Consider the following 19624-nt stretch of genomic DNA (forward strand, 5'->3'; position numbering starts at 1 on the left):
CGCCCGCTGGACCCCCAGAGACTTTTGGCCAGCTTGGGGGGGGCCTCCTGACCCCCACAAGACTTGCCAAAAGTCCAGCGGGGGTCCGGAAGCGACCTCCTGCGGTCGAATCGTGTTGGTCTATGGCCGCCGCCATTTTGCGGCGGCCATTTTGCAAAATGGCGCCGGCTGAAGACAACACGCTTCAACAGCAGGAGCCCGTTTCGGACCGCCGCTGGACCCCAGGGTACTTTAAGGCATTTGGGAGGGGGTTCAGGAGGGTGGGGGATTTAATTTAAAGGGTCAGGGGTGGGTTTTAGGGGGATTTAGTGTGCCGGTTTTCCTGCCCTCCCCCTTCCCCCGATTTAGCTATGGACCGCCGCTGGACCCCAGGGTAATTTAAGGCATTTGGGAGGGGGTTCGGGAGGGTGGGGGATTTAATTTAAAGGGTCGGGGGTGGGTTTTAGGGGGTTTTAGTGTGCCGGTTTTCCTGCCCTCCCCTTTCCCCCGATTTACGATTTTTTGACGATAAATCGGGGGAATTGGAATTGTATCGTGGCCCTAACGATTTTTGACGATTTAAAATATATCAGACGATATTTTAAATCGTCAAAAAATGATTCACATCCCTAATACCATCTGGTCCAAGTGATTTTGCTACTCTTTAGTTTATCAATGTGCCCTATTACATCTTTCAGGTACATTGAGATTTGTTTCAGTTCTGCTGATTCATTACCTTCGAATATCATTTTTGGCATGGGTATCTCTTACATCTTCCTCAGTAAAGATTAAAGCAAATAATTAATTTAGTCTCTCTGCTTTTAAACTAGAACAAGGGGGAAAGCCGACAGTCACTCAGCAGTGCATGGTTCGGAGAAATGTATCCTTGAAGGATACTAATGAAACAGGAGAGTTAGGGCATCCCAACAGAAAGGTTCCATTAAAAGCAAACATAGTTCATATGCCTGTATGTAAAAAATCACCAAAGCTAATGATTTCCAAATTATCCCAAACAACTGAAAAGCAGGTTGTTAAAACAAGCAAAAACCACACTTTGAAATGTTTGTATGCCAATGCCAGAAGTCTAAGTAGTAAGATGGGAGAGTTAGAGTGTATAGCAGCAAATGATGACATTGACATAATTGGCATCACAGAGACTTGGTGGAAGGAGGATAACCAATGGGACAGTGCTATATCAGGGTACAAATTATATCGCAATGATAGGGAGGATCAACTTGGTGGGGGTGTGGCACTTTATGTCCAGGAGGGTATAGAGTCCAACAGGATAAATATCATACAAGAGAATAAATGCTCAGTAGAATCTATATGGGTAGAAATCCCATATGTGTTGGGTAAGAGTATAGTGATATGAGTATACTACCGTCCACCTGGACAAAATGGTCAGACAGATGATGAAATGCTAAGAGAAATCAGGGAAGCAAACCAATTTGGCAGTGCAATAATAATGGGAGATTTCAATTACCCCAATATTGACTGGGTAAATGTAACATCAGGACTTGCTAGAGACATAAAGTTCCTGGATATAATAAATGATTGCTTCATGGAGCAATTGGTTCAGGAACCAACAAGAGAGGGAGCTATTTTAAATTTAATTCTTAGTGGAACGCAAGATTTGGTGAGAGAAGTAACGGTGGTGGGGCCACTTGGCAACAGTGATCATAACATTTTATTTTATTTTTTATTTTATTTATTATTTTCTATACCGGCTTTCACGACCAGAGGTTGCATCAAGTCGGTTTACATTTAACAAGTCGTGCAATGAACATAGAACTAGAGGTAATTGAACTGGTGCAGAAAATAATAGTTATAATGAACAAGGAAGTTACCAACTGGGATAGGAGGAAAAAAGAGAAAGTGACAGGAATATTTACATATTAAAAACGCATTTACATTGAATATTTACATAGTATGCAATGAAGGATCTGTGTCTAGAGGAAGTCGAGGGCTAAATGAAGTCAAGGAAGTGGTAGAATATAGGGGTGGTGGGGTTTACACTAGGATAAAGGGAAGAGGGAGGTTAGGGGTGACAATTAGTGGTTGAAAGGAAACCTGGATCAATCAATAAATTCGATCAAACATGATCGAATTTAAACTAATAACTGGAAGGGGGACAATAAGTAAATCTGCAGCTCTAACACTAAATTTTAAAAAGGGAAACTTTTATAAAATGAGGAAAATAGTTAGAAAAAAACTGAAAGGTGCAGCTGCAAAGGTTAAAAGTGTTCAACAGGCTTGGACATTGTTTAAAAATACAATCCTAGAGGCGCAATCCATATGTATTCCGCGCATTAAGAAAGGTGGAAGGAAGGCAAAACGATTACCATCATGGTTAAAAGGTGAGGTGAAAGAGGCTATTTTAGCCAAAAAAAAATCCTTCAAAAATTGGAAGAAGGATCCATCTGAAGAAAATAGGATAAAACATAAGCATTGTCAAGTTAAGTATAAAAACATTGATAAGACAGGCGAAGAGAGAATTTGAATTGAAGTTGGCCATAGACGCAAAAACTCATAATAAAAACTTTAAAAAATATATCCAAAGCAAGAAACCTGTGAGGGAGTCGGTTGGACGATTAGATGACAGAGGGGTTAAAGGGGCTCTTAGGGAAGATAAGGCCATTTCAGAAAGACTAAATGAATTCTTTGCCTCTATGTTTACTAATGAGGATGTTGGGGAGGTAGCAGTTCCTGAGATGGTTTTCAGGGGTGATGAGTCAGACGAACTGAACGAAATCACTGTGAACCTGGAAGATGTAGTAGGCCAGATTGACAAACTAAAGAATAGAAAATCACCTGGACTGGATGGTATGCATCCTAGGGTTCTGAAGGAACTAAAAAATGAAAGTTCTGATCCATTAGTTAAAATTTGTAACCTATCATTAAAACCATCCATTGTACCTGAAGGCTGGAGGGTGGCCAATGTAACCCCAATATTTAAAAAAGGCTCCAGGGGCGATCCGGGTAACTGTAGACCAGTGAGCCTGACTTCAGTGCCGGGAAAAATAGTGGAAACTATTTTCAAGATCAAAATCGAAGAGCATATAGAAAGACATGATTTAATGTGACACAGTCAACATGGATTTACCCAAGGGAAGTCTTGCCTAACAAATCTGCTTAATTTTTTTGAAGGTGTTAATAAACATGTGGATAACGGTGAACCGGTAGATGTAGTGTATTTGGATTTTCAGAAGGCGTTTGACAAAGTCCCTCATGAGAGGCTTCTACGAAAACTAAAAAGTCATGGGATAGGAGGCGATGTCCTTTCATGGATTACAAACTGGTTAAAAGACAGGAAACAGAGAGTAGGATTAAATGGCCAATTTTCTCAGTGGAAAAGGGTAAACAGTGGAGTGCCTCAGGGATCTGTACTTGGACCGGTGCTTTTCAATATATATATAAATGATCTGGAAAGGAATACGACGAGTGAGGTTATCAAATTTGCGGATGATACAAAATTATTCAGAGTAATTAAATCACAAGCAGACTGAGATACATTACAGGAGGACCTTGCAAGACTGCAAGATTGGGCATCCAAATGGCAGATGAAATTTAATGTGGACAAGTGCAAGGTGTTGCATATAGGGAAAAATAACCCTTGCTGTAGTTACACGATGTTAGGTTCCATATTAGGAGCTACCACGCAGGAAAAAGATCTAGGCAACATAGTGGATAATACTTTAAAATCGTTGGCTCAGTGTGCTGCAGCAGTCAAAAAAGCAAATAGAATGTTAGGAATTATTGGGAAGGGAATGGTTAATAGAACGGAAAATGTCATAATGCTTCTGTATCGCTCCATGGTGAGACCACCGCACCTTGAATACTGTGTACAATTCTGGTCGCCGCATCTCAAAAAATATATAGTGAAGGTACAGAGAAGGGCAACCAAAATGATAAAGGGGATGGAACAGCTCCCCTATGAGGAAAGGCTGAAGAGGTTAGGGCTGTTCAGCTTGGAGAAGAGACAGCTGAGGGGGGGATATGATAGAGGTTTTGAACGAGTAGATGTGACTCGGTTATTTACACTTTCGAATAATAGAAGGACTAGGTGGCATGCCATGAAGTTAGCAAGTAGCACATTTAAGAATAATCGGAGAAAATTCTTTTTCACTCAATGCACAATAAAGCTCTGGAATTTGTTGCCAGAGGATTTGGTTAGTGCAGTTAGTGTAGCTGGATTCAAAAAAGGTTTGGATAAGTTCTTGGAGGAGAAGTCCATTAATGGCTATTAATCAATTATACTTAGGGAATAGCCACTGCTATTAATTGTATCAGTAGCATGGGTTCTTCTTAGTGTTTGGTAATTGCCAGGTTCTTGTGGCCTGGTTTTGGCCTGTGTTGGAAACAGGAAGCTGGGCTTGATGGACCCTTGGTCTGACCCAGCATGGCAATTTCTTATGTTCTGCTGTGGCTATGTCATCTCGAAGTTCCCACTGTACCTCTTGGTCATCTAATGATCCAACTAACTCCCTTGCAGGCCTGAGGGCCGCAAGGCAGAAGGTACATAGACCACAAGGCAGAAGGCTTGTAGGCCACAAGACAAAGCAAAACAAGGCAGAAGACCCATAGGCCACAAAACAAGACAAGAAACAAGGGGCAGGTCACAGAGCCAGAAGTGACACCATGAGAAACCAAGGAGCTTCTAGCAAGGCAGGGTTACATAGGGCTGAGGCATAACAAGGGCAGAGAGGAGGAGCTTGGCAAGAATAGTGGTGACTGTTACTGATGGCCTCTGCTGGTGGGGAGACATCATTGTAGGGGTCAAGAAGGTTAGGGTAAGGCTGCGCAGCAGCTGGAATCCTTACAAGATACTACCAAAAGAAGCTTGCTGGGAAGACTGGATGGTTCTTTTCTGCCATCATTTCTATATTACTATGTTAGGATCACTGTACTGTCCTTTGATGGTGAAGTCCAAATTGATCATTGTCCAGTGTCTGGTGGGGGTTTCCACCAACTGGAGCAAACCTTCAGGTTTTGCTGTGGGAACTTTCATCTTGGCACAGATTTCACAGGAGTGGATGTTATGTCAAGGTTACATCAGGGAAACAAGATGTGTTGGAATAGCAAGCAAATGGTTCTTGGTTTCTGCAAAATGACCTGACAAAAATCATGGAAGGTTTGGAGTTCCTCCAATTTGACAGGTTCTGACAGTACATATAACTGGTTGTGATGATACAGAAGACCCCCCCCCCCCCGCCTGTGCTCTTAAAGCTCCACTGGGCCATTTGGAGCCTGGTAGCTCTTCAACTCTTCACATACCACATCCACGGCATGGATTAGGACCAAGCAAGTCAAAGGAGAGGGCTGCCTTGATGATTTGGTGCAGGTCTATGATACTCGGGAGAGAAACCTCCTGCAAGTCACTGTAGTACTTTCCCTTCAAGGACAAAGCATCTGCTTTCCCTTTTTGGGTGTCAGGAGAGCAGATAATTTGAAAGTTGAAATTAGTAAAAAATAATGCCCATTGTAACTAATGGAGATTCACAGTGTTGGCGAACTAGAGGTATTCAAGGTTGTGAGTGTTGATGAGGATCTGCATCAGGTGAGTCACTCTTTAGAAGTAATTCCTCTGTTTTCAAAGGTGGCTTTTATGGCCAGGAGTCCCCTCTCCAGGGTAGTGTAATTGTGCTCTGTTGCTGAAAATTTCTAGGAGAAAAATACACTGGGATACAAATCTTGTCGAGGATCCTGCCATTGGGACAATATTGTTCCCAGGGCATTATCAGAAGCATCAGTTTCTACCACAAACATAAGTGGAGTCTAGGTGGACCACTAGTAGGGTTGAAGTAAAGCCTCCTTTTAGTTGGTTAAAAGCCCGCTGTACCTCTGGTCCAATGGAATATTTCGGGCTTCCTCAGCATAGCTGTCAGTGAGAATATAACTGAGGAAAAGTTATGTATGGATCTGTTATAAAACTTTGCAAACCTAACAAATCACTGGATGTCATGGATGCTCTTTGGGGTATCTCAATGGCAAATAGCTTTTACTTTCCGGGGGTCCATCTGTACCCCCTTGGAGGGCAGAATGTAGCCCAGAAATCTATGGATTCCAAGTTGAATAAGCATTTTTCCACTTTGGCATTTAGTCTGTACTCTAACTGCGTAATTTTCAAAGGAAAATGTAAATGCAACATGCTATTATAGCAATTTTCATAAGCCATTTACCCATGTTAAGTGCACTTAATGCAGGTAAAACCTATTGTCAGTTCAATAGCATATATTTTAGCAATTTCAAAAGCTTTTTAAAATTCCTACAATATATGCTACTGAATTGCCAATAGGCTTTATTCACATTAAGTGCTCTTAACATGGATAAATGGACTTTTGAAAATTGCTAAGTTAGTCTGTTAGTTTTCAAAGGAAAATGTAAATGTATCATGTTAAACTCTTGGATGAACACTCTTTTTCATAAACAATGTAAATTCTGGCCGTTAACCATGGCTTTTGAGCCTTGCATTTTAAAAATGCCTAAATTTTTAGTACGTCAACCCTTTTTGTGTTTTACATGTTTATGTATTAGCATGTATATCACATGTAGCCGTTTTGGGAGAGGTGATCCACAAATCTAGAAATAAATAAATAAGTAAATAAAAATGTCACTCTGCCTCCTCTCACAGGGTGATGTCAGCAACATGTTCTGCCTCAGCGATTAGCCTCGTTGGCTCTAGCTACTAGTACCGTTGAACACTGAACTGTTATGTTGCCGCTTTCTGTTTAACAATATCAGTAGAAAATAAAGAGTTTTTAAAGGGAAAGAAGTTTCACAAGATAGAAAACTAATAACATTAACAGTTGAAATCCCTATTTCACCACACCAGTCCTTTCTTGGCACCATCACACAGGAACTTCTACAGAAAGAGGGTTAAACAGAATTGGCACTAGTTAACGAAGACCTTGAATGGCCGTAACTTTCCATCAAAACACTTGGTGAATCATGAGGTTCACTGACTGCATTGTGAGCCCTATGGCCAGGATTTGTTGGAGGGCTACGTTCTCCATCTGTAACTGGATAACTTGCTGTTGCAAAATTTGGTTTTCCTCAGCCAACACACAGTGACTTGTCCATGTAGAGAGAGACTCAATGAGTGATGTAGGAATAGGCCCTTCTATGCTGTTGTGGCTGAAGAACACTGAGCGAAATGAGGCTCCCAGTAAAAATGTCAGGTTCTAGCCCTGGCATCACTTGCTAAACTTTCAAAAGGGAAACTTCGATAAAATGAGAAAAATTGTTAGTAAAAAACTGAAAGGAGCAGCTACAAAAGTAAAAAATGTCCATGAGGCATGGTCATTGTTAAAAAATACCATTCTAGAAGCACAGTCCAGATGTATTCCACACATTAAGAAAGGTGGAAAGAAGGCAAAACGATTACTGGCAGGGTTAAAAGGGGAGGTGAAAGAAGCTATTTTAACCAGATTTTAAAATGCACTTTGCCTCACCGACCTGTCATCCCTTTTTTCTCTGCATGTTAAAGTACGTACACCGTGACCAGCACACATACTTTTAGCCACATGGCAACATGAAAAAAGACCATGGTTTCATTTGGGTAAAACATGAGATCACCAGTGTAACCCCATCTTGGTTTAGAGGTCCCTAACAGGGGTCACAGCAGAAGCCCCTGAGGCCCCTGACGTCTCCCAGCTTACTCTTATTTTTCTCTCACATTGTCTACAATACTGCAAAAAGCCACCAAGGAGGCTGGGGTTCAACCAGTGGGGGGAGGACAAGCCTCCAGGGCCCTAAGCTCCTGGGGGAAGGTACCTTGTTCAATCTCTCACAACCAAACAGTCGCTCTCCAATTTGTACTCTCAGTTCAGCAGGCTGGTTCTTGAGGTGGAAGAAAGCAGGCAGAAGCTTGGAGTGATGTTCAACAAAAATAGTTTTACTGCAACTTAAAATTAGGGTTCCAAAAAGAATGGGAAAAGCACCAACAAGAAAAGGCAGGATGGTCAGTCTCTAACCAGATCAGCTTCTGAATCAGTGACTTAATGGCCAAGTCTCTCCCCAGTGATGGGGAAAGAAAATCCTCTCTCCAAAAGTAAGGCAGGGAGCTGGGGGTGGAAAAAGAAACCTTCTCCTTCAAAATAAGATGACTCAAAAACTTCTGCAAAACGGAGTTCTTATTAATCCTCCTCCTCCTGGGTCACTACATTGCCCATTTTTTGCTGGACGTAGGGCAAAGTAGCACTTTGGGCTACTGTAAACCCCACCTTGTCTGGCGGCAGGACAAACAGTACCCAATCCTGTCCCATCAAGCAAGGGGCGGGGGGGGGGGGGGTGTTCCATCCTGAACTGGGAGCAGGTCAAAAAACAAACCAGCTCTCTCAAAAGTCAAACTCTTCTCCTCGGAGCTCTCCTGGGGCACCCCCACTGTTGCAGACTTGGGGGCCTACTGGGATCCAGACCGAACAGCAGCTCCCACTTCCAACCAAAAAAACTACAACCCACCCCACCTTCCTTGTGCTCAGCCCAGTTTCTGAAGGGAGCTCAGCCTATCCCAAAACAAGGGGGAACGGCCAACCACTGGGGAGGATCCAAAAATGCAAAAAAACCCCCCCAAAAAAACCTCTCCCAGCAGATGGAAAGAAGGCAAAACATCTAGTAAGGAGCAGAGCTTTCCTTACACCTGTATAAAATGCTTTGATTATTGCACCCCTGAATTTTTTATTTTATAGCAAATAAAAACCAGAAGAGTTAATTATAATATTACACCATAGACCACGTTATGTTATCTAATGTTACATTATATGCAGGTGGTATATAAATGTATTAATATCTTTTGTGTATCCTTTTTTCCCCCCTTGCTCTGCAATGTGTCTTCTTTATTTCATCCTTTTCTACTCTGAAGGCAAAAAGAGTCTTGCAAACAGAATTTTATTTAATGGTGAAACTTTATTCCAGAAAAAAATGGTACCTGCCCAAAGGAACTGGATGGCTTAGATTGCACAAGTAATATTCAAGCTCCTCTCTGCTTCTCTGACAACAACTGCACCGGGGATGAGAAGTGCTGCAAATATCACTGCAAATTCCAGTGTGTGAAGCCCATGAAAGGTAAGCGCATGTGTGCTGCATCTGGTTTGTGTTGTATTTGGAGCATGCCCGCTCTCATTGAATGCAATCTTTTCATAAAGACCACCCAGGGCTGTAGGTTTTACGCTTTCCAGCCAACAGAAAGCCGGCAAAGAAGCATCTGTATCTGTCTGTTCATCCATCTGGAGGATATTCTAAAGACTAAAAACTTGGCTTTTCAAAAAAGCATTTCCAAGCCCTGAATAAAACTTCACGCAACAGCACAATTGGATCCAAATTCTGTGTCATTTATTCATATTCTGGGTCATACTTAGCCTTCTGGTTACGTATGTTCCATCTCACAGTGATTTACCGCCACATTTATTTGCATAGTCTTATTTACTCATCTTGCTAATTTTTTACATTAATTGGCTGAAATGTAAATATTGCTCTGTTCTTTTCTCTCCCCCCTTCCAGTTCCAAGTTAATTTTTCCCTGTTTTATTGTAACTTTCTCACATCCTTTTTCTGATTCCCTGTATTTAAAGTTCAAGGTTTTTATTGAGAATATTGTTTACTACGCTACGTTATGTTTTTCACACTTTGTTAATTGTAAACCGGGTTGATGTGATGCCTGTCATGAAACTCGGTATAACAAAAACAATAAATAAATAAATAAATATTCAAACATAGCTGGCTAGGTTTTAAAGTTATCCAGCTCCATGTAATTGAATAACTTTAGGCAAGAAGATTCAGTAGAATGTATTTCCCTCTGAATATCCAGGACACTCGCCACCTTACTCAATATTGGCCTCCCAGATTTAAAAATGTCATTGCACCCAAAAAATTACAACTAACCCAATTAGGTCATCACCCTTTCTTCTTTCACCAAGAGCGAGGCACTAGGAAAAAAAGTTTTCTGAAAGGCGGTAGGCACCGACATTTGCCTCTGGGGAGAAGCAGACCGTGTCTCCTATTTTCCAGCAGATTTTTCTTTTGATTTTAGTAATCATGCGAGTGATATTGCACCAGGGGTAAGAAACTAAAGTTTGTCTTTTTTGCGGATGACATTAAGTTCTGAAACAGTGGAGAGAATGAGAAGAGATCTTTGAAAGTTCAGAGTGGTCGAAGGCTTGGCAGTTAGAATTCAGTGCCAAGAAGTGTGGGGTCATGCATTTGGGGTACTGAAATCCAAAGGAGCCGTATGCGATGGAAGTAAGAGACTGATGTGCATGGCCTGGGGAGAGATCGCAGGGTGATAGTGTCCGACAATCTAAAGGCGGTGGAGCAATGTGACAAGGCGGTGGCTAAGGCCAGAGGAAGGCTGGGCTGCATAGGGAACGGTATAACCAGCAGGGAAAAGGAGGTGATACTGACCCCTGTATAGGTCTTTGGTGAGGCATCACCTAGAGCTCTGTGTTTAGTTCTGGAGACCGTACTGGAAAAAGGATAGAGAAGGGATGGAGGGGATCCAGAGAAAGGCAAACAAAATGGTGTAGGGTCTGCTACAAAAGACTTATGAGATGAGACTGGAGGACCTAAGTATGGATATCCTGAAAAAGAGGAGAAACAAGGGAGATATGATATGGACTTTTAAATATCTGAAAATTATTAACGATGCACAAGAATCAAACTTTTTCAGATGGAAAGGAAATTGCAGAAGTAGGAGGTTGTGACATGAAACTCCAAGGGGGGGTAGACTTAGGAACATTATCGGGAAAGATTTCTTCACAGAAAGGGTGGTAGATGCATGGAATGCTGTCCCAGAAGAGATGGTGACAAGAATGGTGATGATTTCAAATGGGCATCAGGTAAGCACAAAGGATTTCTTGCGATTAGAGCAGTGGTTCTCAACCTTTTTTCGGCCGGGACACAACTGACAGATGGTTCTCACATGCGTGACACACTGAACATGTGACCATCACGTGGCAAAATGTAAATATACATTCTGCATCCTCAGGAACCCCCTCGATCCCCAGCAGTGGATGCAGAGCAGAACTAGGGCATTACCCGTACAACTCGCCATACAAAAAAAGATATTCTGGTTCTGGCAGGTATTGTGCCTGCCCTTTACTGGCAGGCACAATACCCCTCCTTATGAAAAGACAGTAATTTACCACTAATGCATGTCCTATTGAGAAAACACAACAAATAAGATTGATACAAATGCCTACATGCTAGTAAAATACCTTACCTCAGTCCCACACCCAGAACTGACCTTCACCAAGTACAGAAAGACCACAAATTATAAATATGGAGACAAACTGGAATGGAAAACCAAAACAGCCACTCTGATTGCAGTGCAAGCCTGGAGCAATGGAAAGAGAAATATAGCACCTAGCATATAATAATGCACACAAACTAACCCGCAGAAAGTTAAACATGTATTATGGAACACACTCAAACAGTAACAACCCTATCTATGAAAAGGCAAAACTACAAATATTTAACCAGGTACTAAACACTAATACACCTCCTATTAGGAAAACAGAGCAAGTCAAGCTACTATAGATCCCCACTCAGAAATAGTTGTAAAACTATACTCACATAAATATTACAAAACAGCTGATGAACAGAATAACATCCAACAATTAAAAACTCATAAAAATTATTAAAAATTGTCCAAATATCAATAAAATATTTCAAAACAGCAGACACATCACATAATACCTAATAATTAAAATGGCAGTCAATCAAGAAAAATAAACTTTAAAAGCCACCTTTAGTTACCCTCTTCAGCAACTCTCCTACTCCTTTCCCTTGCAGGCCAGTAGCACTCACCAGAAGCAGCAGTGGCTGCTGAAGCTCTGTCCTCACAGTCCTCTTCCTTAGGGCCCACAACCAGTCACTCACACACAGTCTCTGTCTCACACAGACCAGTAACCTCCCTAACTAGTTTCTCTTCCTCAGCCACACACCAGTCACCTCCCTGACCAGTCTCTGTCTCGCACACATAGACACTAGTCACCTCCCTGTCCAGAAACTGTCTCTCTCTCACACACACACACACACACACACACACACACACACACACACACACACACACACACACACCAGTCATCTTCCTGACCAGTCTCTCTCTCTCACAGAAACACATCATCTCTGATCAGTCTCTCTCTCAATCACACACATGCTGTCTCACATACAAGTTCTCAATAACACACAATTGCTCTTGCTTCCATTCTACCACAACCCACAAAGCTGCCACTCAAGCACCCAGGCACCCATTCTACCATAAACACAAAGATGCCACTCACATACCCATTCTACCACACACACATACACACAAAGCTGCCACTCACATACCCATTCTACCACACACACACACACACACAAAGCTGCCACTCACATACCCATTCTACCACACACACACACACACAAAGCTGCCACTCACATACCCATTCTACCACACACACACACACACACACAAAGCTGCCACTCACGCACCCATTCTACCACAGACACACAAAGCTACCACTCATACACACACAAGCTCACATGGAGCCTCTTCTCATTGCTTGGCCCAATAAGCCTGGCCTCCGCTTATCAACCACTGCTGGCCTGGCCTCCGGTGGTGCACAGCGTCTCTCCGCTCTTTGGCCCCACCCCTGAGGAGAAGGGAAACACAAGTGGGCAGTGAGACACCGGGAGCTGCGACACACCTGCTGGTGCTTGGCAACACACTGGGTGAGAATTGCTGGATTAGAGGATGAACATAAAGAAACAGTGTAACCTGTGTTAAGTTTAGGTGTTTAAAAATAAAATCCAACAAGGGGAAAAATAATCCACAAAAACAAAAAAACTCACAAATATGTTATAGTATAATTCTCTTTATGAACACCGATAAATCCCCAGGGAAAATAAAATAAAAATTGAAAATGAAAGTCCCTATATATGCAGGGCTGTAGAAAAGAATTCACATGTTCTTCCAGGATGAAAGATTTTCCTGAGAAGATCTGGTCTGTAACCTGTGCAGGGAACAAGCGTTGGGTGCCTGTTGGCACGCCCTCACAAATCCTCCTCCTGGGTTGTACCCCAACCCCCATGAGGCAGCAATCCATAAAGATCAGCGAGATGAGGAGAGGAAGCCAAAGAGAGAATAGGAGAGGAAATGGGAGAGAGAAAGCAGGAAGAGTGGCAGAATGAACGAGACTGGGAAGAAAGAGAGACTGGGCATAATGTAGGAGAAAGGGAGAAGGCAGAGGGAGATAAGGAAAAGAGAGAGAGGTTGAGAGGAGAGGGGGCAAACATTGGAAACTGCCTTAAAGAGAGGGAGAGTGTCTGGAAGGGCAGGAGTGAAAGCAGCACAAGGCAGCGATGGCAAACCTAAGCGAGCTGTGGCGAAATCTGAAATGGGAGACCAGTGAGATGAGGTATGACAGCACAATGATAGATAGCAAAGAAGGGTAGCTGGAAAAATGAAAGGAAAACATCTTTAAAGGGAGACAAACTACAAACAGGAAAACCATCTAAGAAAGAGAGAAGTTGAGGAACAAATGAGACAACAAAGATTAGATAAATTATTATATTACTTGATTTAATGCATTCAGCAGAGGGTTCATTCTATAATTTTACCCACCTGCTGACATGAAGGTGAATATGTGATTGCATAGGAACAAATGTAACATACAATTTTCATACCACAGCGAAGAAAATGGACACAAGCCATGTCTTACTGAAGGTTTCTATCTCATTCCCTGTCTATGGGAAAATACAAGAACAAAAATGCCATCATCCACAAATATTCCAGTTAAAGTCTGGGAGATTAATTAGTTTAACAAAAATGTGTCAACAAATAGAAAACTAGGTTAATACAGCTAGAAAAAAAATGAAGAGATAGTAAAGGTAGCAAAAGATGAAATAAAGTTATGCGAAGCAGCTAAGCTTCAGAAAGGCCAATGGTGAACTGGAAAATACTGTTACACTGGACCAGTCTCACCCATAAAACCATTCTTCCTATGGAGAATCTAAATGTAAACCCACAAAATCCACCCAATCGTATCACTGGTAAGTATATTTCAACTTCACAGGTTAATGCCAAGTACTATATATGTAGGCCCCTCACTCTCAGGGTCTGTAAAATCCAACAGACTCCTAATTAGGTACGAGGCCACCTTACTTTAATTATAACATTTTTTAAGAATTTCTTTTTTGTATTTTAAAACTTCCCCATGTCAGTCCAATTATTCTATAGTCCACTTAATTTTCGCAAACTGAATTCAAAGGATAGGAGAGAAACAAACACTACTTATCTGTTCCAGTTTTGGTTAGTCACCCGACACGCGCGTGTTTCGAACCGCAGTTTCTGCTTCAGGGGGGGTTTCCTTCCGTATCTGTCTCCTAGACGTGCTTCTCAACTTCAGTCCTACGATTTAGAGGTTTCCATGTGTCTTCTCTTGGCTCGATTACCACATCTTCAATCTTCTGCGGCTACCTTATGCCGCGTCCATCTTTTAAATGGCACACCCACTCGCGTGCTCCTATTATAACCCGAGCCGGAACCTACGTCATCACAGGCAGTTTCCCTTCACGTCCGGTTTTCTGTAAGCAATCGTACTTTCATTATGGGCTTTCCTCTGTTTCAGATAAAACAGGAGCATGTCCAGAGTGGGATGCATCGATATGTCTCTATGCTCGTCCAGCACCTGGTGTATGCAAAACTGATCAACAGTGTCCGGGGGCAGACAGATGCTGCTGCTTTAATTGCAAGCATCAGTGCGTTAAGCCTGAAGGTAGGTAGCAGTGCCTGGGGCAGCAAGAGGTTGTTGCTGTGCCTTTAAGAGGCAGGATATACAGGACGTAACCCAGTGATGCCCGGGTGCATGATCCCCCTCCCCCCCCCCCCCCCTGCAGAGTTCAATAATTTTTGTTGTATTATGTTTTGTCGGGAGTTCGGGTACGCAATTTTATAAAACATTTTCTTTTTCAATCAAGACTTTGTAAATTGCTGCGAGCCGACAGGTAGCGGTGGATTCCAAATGTAAATAATTACAATCTTAGCTTCCTCACAAGGCACCTCTGGAAGGGAGGAAGCTGCTCTGCAGGAGGGCGATCTCATAGAAACCCTTTACCAGGCAACGCCACAAAGAGGGGGAACCCTCCTCCCAGTCACAGGAATGCTGTAGGATTACACGTTTCTTTCTATCGATCGGCAATCCTGTCATTATTATCTCTCGCGCTGTGTATTTAGCAAAATCGTCAGCACCTCAAGAGACTGATATGTTGACTATCTTTCTTTGGCCTAGTGAAACCCGGCTTCTGCCCAGTGCAGTGTGGTCCCTCCTCATCTAACCAGCAGTGCAAAGGTGATGAGGACTGCCCTTCGGACCAGAAGTGCTGTGGGGAGAATTGTCAGGATCCGGAGCCAGGTACCGCTATATCAAGTACTCCCAGCCTTTAGCTCTGAGCGCCGTATAAAAGCGGGCATCTGTGGGCTGATATCTGGGGTGTGGGCGGAGGACCCAGCGTGCCCTGCAGAGCTGAATCAGCCAAGGGTCTTACTACGACTTTTGCTCTGTCCACATGGGAAGCTATGCCTTGCCTTGTACACGATGGGTTATTAGTAGTACAGTAAATAAAAGCGCTTCCTCCCTCCCCTTCGCCAGCCTTGACTCTTCTCTCCATGGTCTCACCCTCTCTGTACTTTTGCCATCTTCTCCCTCCCTGGCCACATCTGTTTCTCTTCCGTATCCCTGCCTTCCCCTTTTGCCTCTACCTCTAACCTGTTCCCACCCCGACAGGTCCCCTTCAGCTCTTCCATCTTGTCTCAGTCCCAGAGACCGGCAAAAATTAGCAAAAGAGTCACAAAAACGAAGGTTTCTTTTGCCTCCGTGAAAACATTTGAAAAATGTTTTCAGCTTTCACAAAGATTTAAGGTTTTATTTTGCCGAAGACATTAATGGAGAAAACGTTTGAATAAAACCCTGAAACTGTGCCAAATCGATTGGTTTTTCTGTTAGCTAGCTGTCACTACCCCTTGTTTTTATTTGTATATGTAACCCTTTTCTTTGAAGGGGCATTATCCTTCAGGGCACACACAAGAATTTCTTTCTTTAAGGGCTGTCTCCAGTGCCACTTCTCCCCTCCTGCTGATTGTACCCCAGGGTGAGTTCTTTCTGCGGGGCAGGGAGGCTGCAGCTTTTGGCCCAGGCGGTGGTACAAATCTGTCTGTGTGTGATAGAAAACAATGGTGCAGTAAAAAACTGGGACAGCTGAGGCAGAGCTCAGGACCGGGTGTTCAAATAAAGGTTTTTTTTACTGATTATTTTCAAAATGTAATCCATGTCCATATGCAATAAACAAAACACCAGATGAGCGACCTTTCTCTTTGTGTACAAGCCACAAGCTCAGGTTCCTTGAGGAATTCCTAACACTTCTTCCTTAAATGTGCAGGAAACCCAGCCCCTCGAGGGAAATCCTATTCTGCACCTTAGAGTTCAGAATGGTCCTCACCTGAGTTTCTCAGTTGATCTGAAGCGGTTACCCAGCCTGTGCCTGTGTCCCAGGGAGTGAAGATTCCCTGGAGGGTCTTCTGAGGGCTTCACTCTTTTCTGTAAGGATCTGATCTTCCAGTGCAAAAGGTCCAAATCCCACTTGCCAGGATTGAGCTGAATCAACCCCAGAACCAAATGAGGAAGGCTGGCAAAAAGAAGCTCCTCAGAAACCAAAAGCCTAGCCGAACGTCTTTAACAGCAAAAAAAAAGTCTTCTCTGGAGTGAGCACCATCACTGTAGCCCCTTTTTCTTAGCTGGAAGTCTCCAGGTCTTCAGTTTCCTGAAGATCAGTGGCAGGAAGGCAGGTTCTTGAGGTATAGTGCCGGTGCACCACCCAGGAGAAGTCTGCGCAGAAGCATTTCAGCGGCAGCACACGGTAGGCCCTAGAAGGAACAAGGGTCAGCATCGAGTCCGGTGTGGCATGCCGACGTTGCAGTGCTGCACCACCCAAGAAGCTGCAGAGATTCTTTCAGTCTCGGCATTGCTGCAGGCTAGGAGACAGCAAAGATCAGTGTTGGCATAGCTCAGCAAGTGGAGGACCGAGGAGGAGCACAGATTCAGACTGTGCACAGATTCACATGGTAGGAGCAATGGATGGCCGACGCCATCCATTGCTCCTACCATGTGATAGGGGCCGGCCAATGGCACCGATAGCCCCTGTCACATGGTAAGGGCAAAGGGCCATCGGCACCATTTTGATTAGTGGCAGCTGATGGCCCGAGAGCGGGAGATCGCTCCCGGGACCCCCGCTGGACACCAGGTACTTTAGGAAAGTTTTGGTGGGGTCAGGAGAGTGGGGGATTCTAAATAATTAGATTTAAAAGTCGGGGTGGGTTTGGGGTTTTTTTTTTTATGTGTGCCCTTTCTCCCCACCCCCCCCCCCCCCCCAAAATGATAAGAAAACCACACAAAAGTTTTGTGGGTTTTCCTATTGCTCTCGGGGACCCTCCCGATACTTGACGGATTAGAAAATATCGTATGATATTTTCATCCATCAGAAAAACGATGCACAGCCCTATCAAGAAGTGACGTTGCTATGAATGCTTGGCTTCCATAAGCCTTTTGGTAACTGTTCAGAAGGATCAAGAGGCCCCCACTTTCCCAGCCTGTATTCATACTGAAAATCAAGCAGATTTTTTTGTCCTCCCTGAGCTCATTGTAGACATCTACATTCCAATTTGGAATGATGTGAATTGGTTATTTCCACTTTCGGATAATAGAAGGACTAGGGGGGCATTCCAAGAAGTTAGCAAGTAGCACATTTAAGACTAATCGGAGAAAGTTCTTTTTCACTCAATGCACAATAAAGCTCTGGAATTTGTTGCCAGAGGATGTGGTTGGCGCAGTTAGTGTAGCTGGGTTCAAAAAAGGTTTGGATAAGTTCTTGGAGGAGAAGTCCATTAACTGCTATTAATCGAGTTGACTTAGGGAATAGCCACTGCTTTTAATCGCATCAGTAGCATGGGACCTTCTTGGTGTTTGTGTAATTGCCGGATTCTTGTGGCCTGGTTTGGCCTCTGTTGGAAACAGGATGCTGGGCTTGATGGACCCTTGATATGACCTAGCATGGCAATTTCTTATGTTGTTATGGTAAGTGTACCACTCTGTCAAACTTCCCACCTGTCATTGTTCCCAGAATTAGTCACTCCCATCACACAATGGGTGCTTGGAGCCAAAATCAAGAGTTTCTCTGGGCGATCCCCAGATAAGTGAAACAAATGATAAGAATAGTGGCATGTCACTGTGGGGCTAAAGGCCTCCCACTTATTCTACACCTCTTATGACTCTTCACAGTGCCAGAACAGATCAATCTCATTAGAGTCTTCTTTCCCTGATGATTCCACCAAGCTCGTTCCCTGGACTGTGGTTTCTCTAAATAGTAGGGAAACCACAATAGAAATCTCATTCATCCACTCAGACACATCATTAATTAGATGATGTGGCATTTAGCTTCATTAAAAGAATCATAGTTACTCCCACCATTTACTCACACAGTGCCACTGCCCAGTGCTCTTCACTTTGACATTCAGAGCACTGGGCAGAAATCACTTCATGTCAATAACCTCTTTTGGTTTTTGCAATGTTTTGTTTTAATTAAACAGTCAGATTCCCCTGGTCTGCACCAACTGCTATGTGCCAGCTGAAACAGAACACCTGTCCAAACCCAGGGAGGGGGAAGAAACGCCCGCCACAGCTGGGGCAATCCACAAAAGGGTTTAGATCACTTCCAGAGTTGTCATCAGGGGGCAGTGCCTCATTCAGCCAGAGCATGTGCCCAGTCCTACTTTGTACACCAACCAGAACTACCCAGGCCTTAGAACCAATTCTTATCCCCAAAGTACAGATTTGATTTGCTGACTTCCCTTACCTACATTGTTCTAACATGCCAGAGGCTGTTTACTTTGGAGACTTGCTGCAAATATGGGTAAGTGAGATTTACACACAGAACATGCCATACTGGGTCAGACCAAGGGACCATCAAGCCCAGCATCCTGTTTCCAACAGTGGCCAATCCAGGCCATAAGAGCATGGCAAGTTCCCCAAAACTAAGTCTATCCCATGTTACTGTTGCTAGTAATAGCAGTGGCTATTTTCTAAGTCAATTAATAGCAGTTAATGGACTTCTCCTCCAAGAACTTATCCAATCCTTTTTTAAACACAGCTACACTAACTGCACTAACCACATCCTCTGGCAACAAATTCCAGAGTTTACTTGTGCATTGAGTAAAAAAATCATCTGCAAATTTGGTTATCTCACTTGTCGTATAATCAAATTTGCAGATGATACAAAATTGTTCGGAATAGTTAAATCACAAGCAGATTGTGATAAATTGCAGGAAGACCTTTGTGAGACTGGAAAATTGGGCATCAAAATGGCAGATGAAATTTAATGTGGATAAGTGCAAGGTGATGTATAGTCCCATCACATGCTATTTTGATCATGTTCTGCCCACTGTCCATTACAAAATACCTGTAAAATCCATAGCTCTCTGGCCCAGCCAGCCTTCCATAATTCCCCTGATTGCCTCTAGGATGTAGGAAAATGTCTGACTGATTCATCACCTGGGTGCACTCCCAATAGAGGTGCTCCCTGTACCAGCCTCGTCCAGTGTGCCATAAGGTTGCTGGTGA

At 43.3% G+C, this 19624-nt stretch overlaps 1 protein-coding gene across 5 annotated transcripts in view; it reads left to right on the forward strand.

Moving 5' to 3' along the window:
• The window catches only part of LOC115088268 (perlwapin-like), a 65191-nt gene that overhangs the window by 18063 nt on the left and 27504 nt on the right, over positions 1-19624 (forward strand). For 3 of the 5 annotated variants that reach the window (XM_029596381.1, XM_029596380.1, XM_029596382.1), the window contains exons 2-4: positions 8893-9042; positions 14585-14731; positions 15245-15367. In XM_029596381.1, coding sequence (XP_029452241.1) covers positions 8893-9042; positions 14585-14731; positions 15245-15367 — 420 coding nt within the window. Of the gene's footprint in view, positions 1-8892; positions 9043-14584; positions 14732-14935; positions 14961-15095; positions 15121-15244; positions 15368-19624 lie in introns of those variants that run through there. The other 2 variants (XM_029596383.1, XM_029596384.1) reach the window with 2 other exon arrangements.

Source organism: Rhinatrema bivittatum, chromosome 3, assembly GCF_901001135.1.
Source record: "Rhinatrema bivittatum chromosome 3, aRhiBiv1.1, whole genome shotgun sequence".
NCBI classification, from domain to species: domain Eukaryota; kingdom Metazoa; phylum Chordata; class Amphibia; order Gymnophiona; family Rhinatrematidae; genus Rhinatrema; species Rhinatrema bivittatum.